The sequence below is a fragment of the Theropithecus gelada genome, chromosome 17, assembly GCF_003255815.1.
Source record: "Theropithecus gelada isolate Dixy chromosome 17, Tgel_1.0, whole genome shotgun sequence".
In the NCBI taxonomy this organism is placed as follows: domain Eukaryota; kingdom Metazoa; phylum Chordata; class Mammalia; order Primates; family Cercopithecidae; genus Theropithecus; species Theropithecus gelada.
Genome location: NC_037685.1, coordinates 14,722,288 through 14,735,731, shown reverse-complemented (window position 1 = coordinate 14,735,731; position 13,444 = coordinate 14,722,288). Strand labels below are relative to the sequence as shown.

Genomic DNA, 13,444 nt, shown 5'->3' with positions numbered 1-13,444 from the left:
TGTTAACATAGATAATATATATTCATGTTATGCAAATGGAAATTGTGCCTAGTATCCCAATACAAAATTTCCTGTAAAATATAAAGAGAATAAGAAAGCTATTGCTAGTTTTCAAACCCGATAAATCCTTCACAAGAAAAAGAGGAGGAAAGCAATGCGCCTTTAACTTGGAGTAAAAATAACATAAAACACAGGTTAAGGCAAAGTTTAACTCACATAAAGTTTAATTATCAAGTTAAGGAAAATATCAAAATGTTTGAGTTAGTGTATGACAGAGAAAATTTAGTTGCAAATCACACAGTATTTGGTGTTTCCATTATTGACAAGCTATGCTGCAGAAAGAGCAATCGCATTAAATCTTAGTTCATCAGGGTCACGCTCCATAAACTTCTTGCAAACTTCTATGGCATCCTATGGAGGAAAAAAAAAGTATGATTTTTCAATGTATAAGTGTTTTACTTATAAATGATAAACATTTATATTTTTCTAATTCATACTAATTTTATACTGCAAACTTCCTTTTCCAAATGAGAAATAAAGAACACCAGAAGAGTGAACAGCTGGGTGTCCTAATTTGCTTCATACAAAAGTATAAGATATAGTAAGTGTTCTCTTTTTTTTTTTTGAGACAGAGTCTTGCTCTGTCACCCAGGCTGGAGTGCAGTGGTGCAATCTCGGCTCACTGCAACCTCTGCCTCCCGGGTTCAAGCAATTCTCTTGTCTCAGCCTCCCTAGTAGTTGGGACTACAGTCGCACACCACCATGCCCAGCTAATTTCTGTGTTTGTAGTAGAGACGGGGTTTCACCATATTGGTCAGACTGGTATCGAACTCCTGACTTCAGGTGATCCACCCGCCTCGGCCTCCCAAAGTGCTGGAATTACAGCTGTGAGCCACTGCGCCTGGCCATAAGTGTTCTTAAAATGCTATTAAGAAACTTTTCACCTAAAAATCACATTTCATTGATTCTAAGCCACACAATTTATTCATATTTTAAAATCTCTAAAATCAGGATCAAGATACAATTAATGGTATCCTGGATTTGATGAAATCTGGGATATAATAAGTAAGTCTTTCAATACTATTCTTGCCTTTTCAAATTTTACATTTGTTCATAGAGCTCTGAAAACCTCTTCATTTGTTGCAGATTTTTAACACTAATATAAATTTTCTTTTTGGATTTTCTAGAGAGAACAAGGATAAAGAAGTATCCAAATACAAAGAAAATGTTATACAAGTGACCTTTAGAGATGTTTTAAAGATGACAAAATATTAATAGCACTTAAGATGGGCCAACAAGTTTTACTGTTACCTCTAATAAAGTTTCATCACTAGTTTCACCATGGTTAATTGGAAATGGTTTCCGCCCATCTGTGGAAAACAGACAAACAATTGAATGCTTAGCTGTTTTTACAGGATAATGTACTTTCAACTTCCATTTTCCTCTTCCCTCAGTGAGGCAAGAAAAGTTAAAAGTCATTTTAAATAATATATCCTAAAATAAATGTTTTAATGTGCTACCATGAATATTTTTTATTAAAGGTTATTAGTTAGAACTTTGCTTCCATATTTGAAAGCCTAAATTATCTTCATGAACAGAATTTATTACAATGCCGGCTTTCATTTCCTGAAATTAATATGCAAAATTATTAAGTCAGTTTTTAAAAAATTATCACCCCAGCTTTTATCCTTAGAAATTTTAGAAACTTCTTTTTTCACTTTAAATAGGAAGATCTCAAGTAAGATAAACATGTTTAAAACAATGAAAGGGAGCCACATTGTCATGGTTTATACAATACTACTACTAATTGTGTACTACCAATGCAGTAATATAGAGGAATAACCCAAATAACCCAGGGTTATTTTACTGACCACCAAAATAACCAAATTCACAATCAACTTAAATAAACTAGTACTTTTTGAATATTATTTTTTAAAAAGTCCAGAATTATTTAAACTCATGCTACCCCAAAGTTAACTAACAGTTATATAGCCAAATCCATAATCTCAGATGTCTTGTAAATGGCTCTTCATTAAGTTCAATCCATAAAACACAGCCCCTTCTACAATTCCATGGTTTCTAACCATAATAAAAATTTCTGAATATACATATAGTAATAGACTTGGTTGTTAGATACTTTTCAAAAAATGAATGAAAATTAACACATAAATAACCTCCATATAAAGTAATATTAATTTCTATAAATTATATCATCAGAATTTGTGATTCCTATTTTTGGACTAACATTGAGATAAATATTCAAAATCCTAAAGAAACTTATCCCTAAATTACAATGCCTGGGATGTTATTCCTAAAGTTTCTAAGAACATTTAGGAAACATTTTCCTGTAACTATATTACACATGAACACTTAATTATCCGTATTTCTATGAACTTATACTATCTTTCTAAGTTGTAATGTATATTTCTCAATAATATTTCATAAAATGTCTTCTTAAAATATTTTGTGGCAAATGCTTATTCTGCAATAGACTATTCTATATTTACATGACTATCATATTCATTATGTGCCACCTCATTTTATATTATTTTTTAATGTTTGCATAAAAGCAAAAGTATAAGTAAACAATGTAAGCTGTTCCCTCCCTAACCAAATTATAAATTAATATATATTTTTTCCTTTTGTATTTTTTTTCTTCTTTTTAATTTAGAGACAGGGTCTCACTTATATTCCCCAGGCTGAACTTGACCTCCTAGGTTCAAGCAATCCTCCTGCCTCAGCTTCCCAAGTAGCTGGGACTGCAGGCACACGCAATAGCACCTGGCTTAATATATGTATTTTCCTGGTTTCCATCATTTTTGTGTGTGTGTCATTCATGAGACTAAAGAGCTAATAAACTTAATTATGGCTGGGTGTGGTGGCTCACGCTTGTAATTCAAGAAGATTGCTTGAGGCTAGAAGTTCAACACCAGCCTGGGCAATACAGTGAGACCCCACCCTTACAAAAAATTAATAAATTAGCCAGGTATAGTGGCACAAGTCTGTAGTCCCAGCTATTTGGGAGGCTGAGGCAGGAGGATCACTTGAGCCCAGGAGTTTGAGGATGCGGCGAGCTATGATCATGCCACTGCACTCCAGCCTGGGTGACAAAGTGAGACTCTGTCTCTAAAAAAATAAAACAATAACATAAAATAAAAACAAAAAATGGCAGTGAGCAATTTTCCTTCGAATGCAGCTGTTTAAAGTAACATATAATTAATTTCAATTATTATAGACTAAGATTATTAAACAATTGATTCTGAAATGTCAAAACTGTACAGTCTATTTTTATAATAGCAGTATAGAACAAAGATTAATTATGATTTTTAGTGTTATTCTATCCATGGGCCAAATCCAGCCCTCAGTATATTTTTAATGCCTCCTTTAAGCTAAGACTGGTTTTTATGTAGCCCACAAAACCTAAAATATTTACTACTTGGTCCTTTACAGAAAAATTTTGCCACAACAATAAAATATAAAATTTGCTGTTGTTCCAAACACCGCTACCACCAAACTGTCACTTGCCAACAACTCTGGATGTAATTTCAGTAAATGCATACTGTGCAGAAGAATCCATGAAGCTCAGAGACTGTCACACTTACAGGCCCCTTCTAAAAGAGGCAGGAAAAAGCTGCACCTTGTACATGGGTCATGTAACCTAAAAACCCCAGTCCAAATGGGCTATGCCACTTCCAGGCTGGACAGGGAAGATAATAGTGGCCTGACGTTTTGGTTGTAACTAACCAATTCATTCAGAACTTGTTTTTTGCAGAGTTTGATCACAAGCCCTCAGAGAAAGGTGACAACAGAGTTGTACAAGAGACAAGCGACAAACACCATGATATGCTTTTTGGTGCAGATAACCAAGTATCAGCTACTGTCAAATACCCAAGGACAGCCAACGACATGAATGATGGAGCTTAAAAAACAGAGACTATACAGAAATAAAAACTTTTTTTTTTTTTTTTTTTGAGACAGAGTCTCACTCTGTCGCCCAGGCTGGAGTGCAGTCGCACGATCTCGGCTCACTGCAAGCTCTGCCTCCCAGGTTCACGCCATTCTCCTGCCTCAGCCTCCTGAGTAGCTTGGACTACAGGTGCCCACCACCATGCTCGGCTAATTTTTTGAATTTTTAGTAGAGATGGGGTTTCACCGTGTTAGCTAGAATGGTTTCGATCTCCTGACCTCGTGATCCACCCGCCTCGGCCTCCCAAAATGCTGGGATTACAGGCGTGAGCCACCACGCCCGGCCACAGAAATAAAAACTTGTAAAAATGTACAGGCTTAAAAAACAGAGACTATACAGAAATAAAAACTTTTAAAAAATGTACAGGCATGCCTGAGAGATATTGTGGATTAGCTTCCAGAATACCACAATAAAGCAAATATCACAATAAACTGAGTCACACAAATTTTTTTGTTTCCCAGTGCATATAAAAATTATGTTTATATTACTCTGTAGTCTATCTATTAGGTGTACGTTAGCATTATATCTAAGAAAACAATGTACATACCTTAATTTAAAAAAACACTTTATTCCTAAAAATGCTAATGATCATCTCAGCCTTCAGCAAGTTGCCATATTTTTGCTGATGGAGGGGCTTGCTTTGATGTTGATATCTCCTGACTGATCAAGACGGTGGTTGCTGAAGGTTGGGGTGGTTGTGAAAATTTCCTAAAATAAGATAATAACGAAGTTTGCCACATTTGACTCTTTCTTTTAGGAAAGATTTCTTTGTAGCATATGATGCTGTTTGACAGCATTTTACCCACAGGAGAACTTCTTCCAAAAATGTTGTCAATCCTCTCAAATTCTGCTGCTGCTTTACCAACTAAATTTGTGTAATATTCCAAATCCTCTGTGGTTTGTGGTCATTTTAACACTGTTCATGACTTCTTTATTAGGAGTAGATTCTATCTCAAGAAATCAGTTTATTTGCTCATCTATAAGAAGCAACTTCTTACTTGTTCAAGTTTTATCATGAGATTGCAGCAGTTCAGTCACATCTTCAGGCTCCCCTTCTAATTCTAGTTTTCTTGCTATTTTCATGATATCTGCAGTTACTTCCTCCAATGAAGTCTTAAACCCCCAAAGTCATCCATGAGGATTGGAACCAGCTTCTTCCAAACTCCCGCTAATGTTGATATTTTGAGCTCTTCCCACAAATCATGAATGTTCTTAATGGCATCTAGAATGGTGAATCCTTTCCAGGAAGTTTTCAACTTAATATTCTCAGATCCATCAAAGGAATAACTATGGCAGCTATAGTGTCGCAAATTGTATTTCTTAAATAACAAGAAATGAAAGTCTAAATGATTCCTTGATCCATGGCTGCAGAATGGATGCTGTGTTGGCAGAAATGAAAATATTAATCTCCTTGTACATATATCTATATCAGACTTCTTGGATTTCCAGGTGCATTGTCAATTAGCAGTAATATTTTCAAAGGAATCTTTTTCTGAGCAGTACGTCTCCACAGAGGGCTTAAGATATTCAGCAAACCATGCTATAAAGATATACTATCATCCAGGCTCCATTGTTCCATTTATAGAGCATAGGCAGAGAAGATTTAGTATCATTCTTAAGGACCCTAAAATCTTCTGAATATCAAATGAGCATTGGTTTCAACTGAAAGTCACCATCTGCATTAACAAGAGAATCAGACTGTGCTTTGAAGTTTTGAAGGCTGACATTGATATCTCCTCCCTAGCTATGGAAGTCCTAGATGGCATCTTCTTCCCAAGAGAAGGTACATCATCTACATGGAAAATCTGTTGTTTATGTAGCCACCTTCATGGAAGAGCTGAGCTTGATCTTCCGGATAACTTGCATCTTCTCCATCAGCACGTGCTGCTTTACCATGCACTTTTATGTTATGGAGATTACTTCTTTCCTTAAACCTCATGAACCAACTGCTAGCTTCAGACTTTTCTTCTGTAGCTTCCTCAACTCTCTCAGCCTTAACAGAACTGAAAAGAGGTAGGGCCTTGCTCTGGATTAGGCTTAAGAAAATGTTGTAGCTAGTTTGGCTCGTTTGATCTTCTATCCAGACCACTCAAACTTTCTCCATATGAGCAATAATGCTGTTTTGCTTTCTTGTCATTCATGTGTTCACTGGAGCAGCACTTTTAATTTCCTTCAAGAACTTTTCCTTTGCATTCACAACTTGGCTTATTGTTTCGCACAAGAGGCCTAGCTATCAGACTATCCTGGCTTTCAACATGCCTTCCTCACTAAGCTTAATCATTTCTAGTTTTTGCCTTAAAGTGAGAGACGTGTGACTTCAATGCTTAGATGCCTTTGTAGGGTTATTATCTGGCCTCATTTCAATATTATTGTGTCTCAGGGAATAGAGAGGTCCAAAGAGAGAGAAAAAGATGGGGAAATGGCCAGTTAATCGAGCAGTCAGAACACATACATGAAATCGATTAAGTTTGCCATCGTATATGGGTATAGTTTGTGGCATCCCAAAACAATTACAGTAGTAATATCAAAGATCACTGATCACAGATACCATAACAGATATAATAATAACACGTTTGAAATGTTGGAAGAATTACCAAAGTGTGACACAGAAACACAAAGTGAGCACATACTGCTGGAAAAAATGGTGCCAATAAGCTTGCTCAAAAAAAGATTACCATAAACCTTCAATTGGTAAAAAATAAAATAAAATATATGAAAAGTACAGTTAAATGAGGTATTCCTGTATTATTACTATCCTTAAAATGAGGAAATTCTACATACATAAAAGAAGAACAGAATGCCATATTTTCGAATGCTATGAAAACTCAAGAGAACAGAAGAACTCTTAACAATTAAAACTATGGGCTGTGTGCAGTGGCTCATGCCTATAATCCCAGCACTTTGGAAGGCTAAAGCAGGAGGATCACTTGAGCCCAGGAGTTCAAGACCAGCCTGGGCAACACAGCAAGACCCCAATTTACAAAAAAAAAAATAATTAGTCAGGCATGGTGGCACAGGCCTATAGTCCCAGCTACTCAGGAGGCTGTGGCAAGGGGATTGCTTGAGCCCAGGATATCAAGGCTGCAGTTCGAAGGGGTTCCTTTCAAAGGCCAAGTCTGCAGTAATTTGAGCATAAAAATACATGATATCATGGATTATAATCATTTAAGTAAGAGAGGAATCCATGAGTCCATTCTGATTATAAATGAATAAATGAGAGGAAAAGGAAAGATTCTAATGTTGGAGGAATTTTTTTAATTGCCATTTGGCAATAGTCATAATGATAATCCAGTCAAGAATAATCAATGGATGCAAAATCTGGGGGATAAAAGCTTGATGAACAATTGCATGACACACTTATTAACTTTATTGTGAAGAAACTACCTGAAAGTGACTAAACATCACCAGTAATGGGGCAAATTGACATTATGTGCCTCTTGATATGATGCACTGAGAAGAACGTAGCATTATTTCTGTAGTATTCCTGCCAAAAATGCGTAAATCATGAGGATAAATCAGATGGCCTAAACTGGAGGATAAACTCGAAGTAACTGCCCTATACTCTTAAAATAAATGTTACGGCCATGAAAGACAAGAAAGCATTCTGAGGAACTGTTTCAGATTAAAGGAGACAAAGCAACATGACGAATTCAACACATAATCCTGGATTGGCTCCTGAATAGAGGACATTATTGTGATAATCAGGAAAATTGTAATGGTGTCTGTGGATTAGGTAATACTGGATCAATGTTATAATTTCCTGATTTTGATATTCATACTATAGTTATGTAGGAGAGTATCCACTTGTTTTGAGAAAATACAGAAGTTTTAAAGATAATGGGGCATCATGTCTTCAACTTATTTTCAAACAGTTCAGAAATATGAATTGATTCTGGATAATCTGCAGGAGGATGTATGGGAGCTCTGTATACAATTTCTGTAACTTCTATGAACATTTTAAATTATTTCAAAATAAAATTTCTAAAACTGCTTCAAAGTATTCCTGTTACTTCAGGTAGACAATAATTTATTATTAAAACGGTGTTTTAATCTTTGTTGAATAAGTTCCAAATCCACCTCTAAATCCAAATGCTCTACTCTATATCCATAAGGAGTTGTTATATCTATTTTAAAATATGTACTTCTTCCCCTTTACATATGAAAGAAACTATAAGAGGCCCCAAGGAAAAGGAAGGGGTGATAACAAAAGAGAAATAAACAGTCCTTTTCATTGGTTAACCTTACAATTTATTAGAGTAGGGAATTAATACATTAAAGACTACCACCATTCTCTGTTAAATATAGATATCCTATAGAAATTAACTTGCACCATGTCTACAATCATATAGCCTTATTTTTAAAAGTAAAGTTACAGTCATCTCTTCGTATCTGTGGGGCACTGGTTCCAGGACTCCGGCCCCATCTCATACCAAAATTTTGAGATGTTCAAGTCCCTTGACATACTCTGCCTAAATGGTATAGTATTTTCACATAACCTACGCAATTCCAAATACTTTAAATCATCTCTAGATTATTTATCATACCTAATACAATACAAATGCTATGTAAATAGTTATTATATTGTTTCAAACTTTGTTTTTTTATTGTTGTATTGGTATTTAATTTTCTAATAATTTCATTCCACCGTTGGTTCAATCTACCAACACAAGAACCCACAGAAAGCCAATTGTACTTTGAAATGACTTCTTTCTTAAAAGTTATATAAGGTCTTCTTTTCTTTTTTTTTTTTTTTTTAAGAGATGAAGTCTTGCCATGTCACCAGAAGTACAGAAGTGTAGTAGCTGTTCACAGGTGCAATCATAGCACACTATAGCCTCAAACTCTTATGACTTCTTCTTATTCTTTTCCATAAGACCTTCTCGAGTTTTAAAAAAGCCAAATTAACAACAAAAAAGAGAAGTTCTTTTCGGTAATTCTAGATACTGTGAGTTTGGGTTCTATTACCTCTCATTTGCTGTCTATATATTACCTTGTCACATTAATTTTAAGTTACATAAAGGTAGAAGAGTTTTGAAAGGACACAGATTGTGACTGTAAATGTGATCCATCAAATTTAGGTGGATTCTGTGTTTGGAATATTAGCAACAGATCGCATACTTTATTAAAAAGAAATGGCCCAAGCAATCCTGCCTCAGCTTCCCACTACAGGAAGTGGGACTACACAGGAACATACCACTGTGCCCAGTGCTAATCTCTTAATCACTGTTTTCTACCCACTAACTCAATACTCCTCTTGCTCAATATTCCTTTTGAATTTATTAGCTCCGCATCAGAGTTACTGCCAGTGTCCTTTGCAACCAATCAGCAACTGCCCATCTTTGCACTCTACCTATTATTGCTCTGACATCACAAAGATCATGGCTATTCTTTACCAGTCTGAAATTATTTAAACTCATTTTAAAAATCTAATTTCCAATAGGCTTCTGATTTTCCATCAGGTAATTCTTCTTGACAAAGAATATCTAAACCAAACAAGACCTCAGTAGTTCTGCCTTTCTTTTATGAAATTCTTACTTCAAACCAATTTTAAAATCCTTTTGTGATGATCTTGGCATGCTCCAAAAGAGATCATTCTTCATATGTAGCTTACCCTTGATATATGTCCTTCCTTTTAACTGCCCTTTTAGCCTCTGAGCCAAGAGAGCTATCTAACCAGTAAAATCCAGTTTTGTTTTTTTATTTTTAAGACAACTCTTTCCTTCTCATTGAGATCATTAGAAAGGTTTTCTTTTGGCTTAAATATATTTTAGATGTTATTGTTTCCTCTATACATGTCTCTCATTCAGAAAGTCACAATCACATTTATAGTTTCTGGTTATGAATCATACATATCTTTGCTCTGGCCAAATCTACTTTCTTGAAGTCAACAGAATGTGTCTGCTAAGTCCCAGTACTCTCTTTACCTCCTCTTCCACTAGTTATTAATTACTACTCACAATTCAGAGTAGAAAATCTGCTTCCGGCAACCACCCAGACATCTGAAGTCCCCAGTCACCATTATACTTTATCTCTGCAGATTTTATAGACTGAATTAGCAAGGCACATCTTCCAAGCTGTCCTGCAGGTCCATTATATACTACCAAAACAATGACTTCTTTTCATTTAAGTTTTATGACTCCTCAAATCACTCTACTATTGTAGACAACCCTCAAGGTTGCACATTTTTATAAATATTATGTTCTTTCTTTTCCTTGTCCCCCTTGATAGGCCATTTCTTTTTAATAAAGTATGCGATCTGTTGCTAATATTCCAAACACAAAATGCACCTAAATTTGATGGATCACATTTACAGTCACAATCTGTGTCCTTTCAAAATTCTTCTACCTTAAAAAACTTAAAATTAATGTGACAAGGTAATATATAGACAGCAAATGAGAGGTAATAGAACCAAAACTCACGGTATCTAGAATTACCGAAAAGAACTTCTCTTTTGTTGTTTATTTGGCTTTTTTAAAACTCAAGACGGTCTTATGGAAAAGAATAAGTCATAATAAGTATTGTATACCAATTATGAAAAAATTACAAGAAGTTTATTCTGAGTAAATTATCTAAAATTATGTGATCTCCTCCAACATAATCATGAAATAGTCCACTGAAAGATAAACTTAAAAGAAAAAAGTACAGGTATCAGCCAAAATACTAAGTAACTAATCAGGGGTACTCTGACACATGCCTGAAGAAACCAATGCCAGAAAACAAAGGCTTCTGTAAAATCTTTAAAAAATCACAGGAACACTACAAAACCCTGAAAACTAGTGACACTCATTATTGAAAACAAAGCCCAATCATTATGACTATTACTCTATCCTTTTTTTTTTTTTTTTTTTGAGACGGAATTTAGCTCTTGTTGCCCAGGCTGGAGCACAATAGCGCCATCTTGTCTCACCGCAACCTCCGCCTCCCATGTTCAAGCGATTTTCCTGCCTCAGTCTCCCAAGTAGCTGGGATCACAGGCATATGCCACCATGCCCGGCTAATTTTGCATTTTTAGTAGAGACTGGGTTTCTCCATGTTGGTCAGGCTGGTCTCAAACTCCTGACCTCAGGTGATCCGCGTGTCTCAGCCTCCCAAATATTACACTATCTTTCAAAACTAAAGGTTGTTCAGCCAGATATTGATGATAACCCACTCAATAATTTCATAACGACTGCCAGGGTGATTTGCAGAAGTTCCCTGTAATGGTTTTTACTTTCTTGCTTTGCTAAAATGTGAAGATGGTATACAAACCTTTTTGAATTAAAAGTTGCTTAAACATAAAGTAACACTTTTCTAGCAAACTACTTAAAAGGAAAACTGTCACTATGTCAAATCAATTTTATAGGCAGTTAATTTAAGTAAACACAATAAATATCAATAGTCCTGTTTATCATAAGTAGAGACTTTCCCATTTACCATTTCTCTCCCCAGGACAAATTAAAATAGTTCTTACCTAATTCATAGAGATGCCCATCTACATGAACTAATGCAATAAAATGAAGATCTACTTTTTCATCTATATTTGGTGCCTGGAATAGGAGGGAAAAAATAGGTATTATATACATTAGTAGTCAAACAAATCAGTCATGTATATATAAACACATACAAATAACATCAAGTTATAAAAGAGAACATTTATCCAATATAATTCAAGGCTTAATGTTTGGTATAATGGACAAAGAGGGACCATGCCTGTGTTTGCGACAATGTGCTCATTTATCAGCAAGGAAAACAGTGACTAAAAGTACAACTTTCTTAATCTCAACTATCTAAAAACCAAAAATTGTGTTCACCTTAGAAGTCTCAGCATTTAGCACAATGCCTGGTATACAGCATATGCACAATGCATACTTATTGAATGAAATGAATACATGAACTGATATGTATGAGTTTTTAAAATTTGAAATAAGAAAGTTAAAATATTTTTACGCCTAACAGTTTAAAGAAACCCTTTTCGAGTTAAATTTTAAGATGTCAAAAGAGATGTTCCCTTAAAGACTTGAACTCGATAATCTGATGTTTTAACAGTGCAGTGTAAACAGTCTTTGCGTAAAAGAAGCATTTTAACTCACTCTAGATTTTAAACGTTTAAAAATGAATACATGCAGGAAAATAGCCCAGGCGATTAAAAGGAAGGGAAAAAAGAACAAATTAAAGTACAATTCACAGTAGCCTACGATTTTTCTCTTGCTTTGATGCTTAATAAACAATTTGAAATTAAGACTACATCTACGTTTCTTTAGCTTACCAATCAATTTGCCTGAGAAATATCTACATTTCTAAGGCATTCAAATAACATACACAAAGTCGATACATTGATTAACTGGCACTTTCTATGATATGTAGTAACTATACAGCTAAATTAATATGAGTTAGCTATACATCAAATCTAAATGGTTTGAAATGAAATACAATCACTGTTAAATATGCAAGTAGAGCACAAATTTTAAAGGAAAGTTTTCAAAAGGCATAAATCAAATTATATCTCAGATTACTTAATATCCTTGCAGTAACAGATAGTATCTTAACTAAAAAATTATATTCTTTTCATCCTCAAGTAACTATATATTTTCAAGTAGTTGTAATATAAAGTTTTCTGATGCAGATATTGAAAGGTACAGAATAAATATTACTATCTTGGATTTACAGAATGTTTCTAAAATATTTATATATACAGTGTCTCACCTAATCTCACATTATTCTTCAGAGGTTATTTCCCTCAAATTATGAATGGAAGAAATTCAACATAAACTGATGTGGCAAGCCAGTTCTTCTAGCGTCACTCTAGAACTACAGAATTCCACAGGTGTTAGCAATCAGGGTTATCTAGTTTTACTGTTGCTCCAATACTGCACTTCTCCATCTTGTGGTAGCCCCTCTAATTGTTGCTTCAACACCACATAGCCCCATCTTGTGGTAGCCCCTCTAAATGTCAGAGGCTCCTCCACTAGGTTTTGAGGCAGTCCATTTCATTGTTAGACAGTTTTGTTAGAATTTTCCCTCATACTGAGGCTAAATATGTCTCCTTGTATTTTCCATCATCTTAGAAAAAAGTCTAATCCCTCCTGAACATATTTCTTCAAATATGTGAAGACAGTGATAATGAGTTCCCTTACTTTCCTGGTCAGGGAATCAAAAAATATTAGTGGCCACACAATCTAATATCTCCACTTATAAATAATCAGAAGAGAAACCAATTTTTCAAGTCTAAACCTAGGCAATTATATAAACCGTAACTTTAACTCTATAACAAAAAGGTTATAATGAATTATTCATTCAACTAGAAAACAGTCTTGTCTTTACTCATTTTAAGACAATTTTCCAACAGGATATGAAATACTCTAAATCTTACAAACTTTATGCTTTCATAAATTATTAGTTACCTTAATACCATCTCTTCTTAAGAATTACACATCTTATAGCTTCCATGTTTCATATTGTGCCAGTAACTACAACCATGCTAGAGGTAAAAGTAGTACA

At 34.7% G+C, this 13,444-nt stretch overlaps 1 protein-coding gene across 1 annotated transcript in view; it reads right to left on the bottom strand.

The window, feature by feature from the left end:
* Positions 1-206: 206 nt before the first annotated feature.
* Positions 207-13,444, bottom strand: part of UCHL3 (ubiquitin C-terminal hydrolase L3) — a 56,099-nt gene continuing 42,861 nt past the window's right edge. The window contains exons 7-9 of the mRNA XM_025364178.1: positions 11,418-11,493; positions 1,312-1,370; positions 207-411 (exon numbers count right to left, since the gene is read on the bottom strand). Coding sequence (XP_025219963.1) covers positions 328-411; positions 1,312-1,370; positions 11,418-11,493 — 219 coding nt within the window. The 3' untranslated portion in view covers positions 207-327. The remainder of the gene's footprint in view (positions 412-1,311; positions 1,371-11,417; positions 11,494-13,444) is intronic.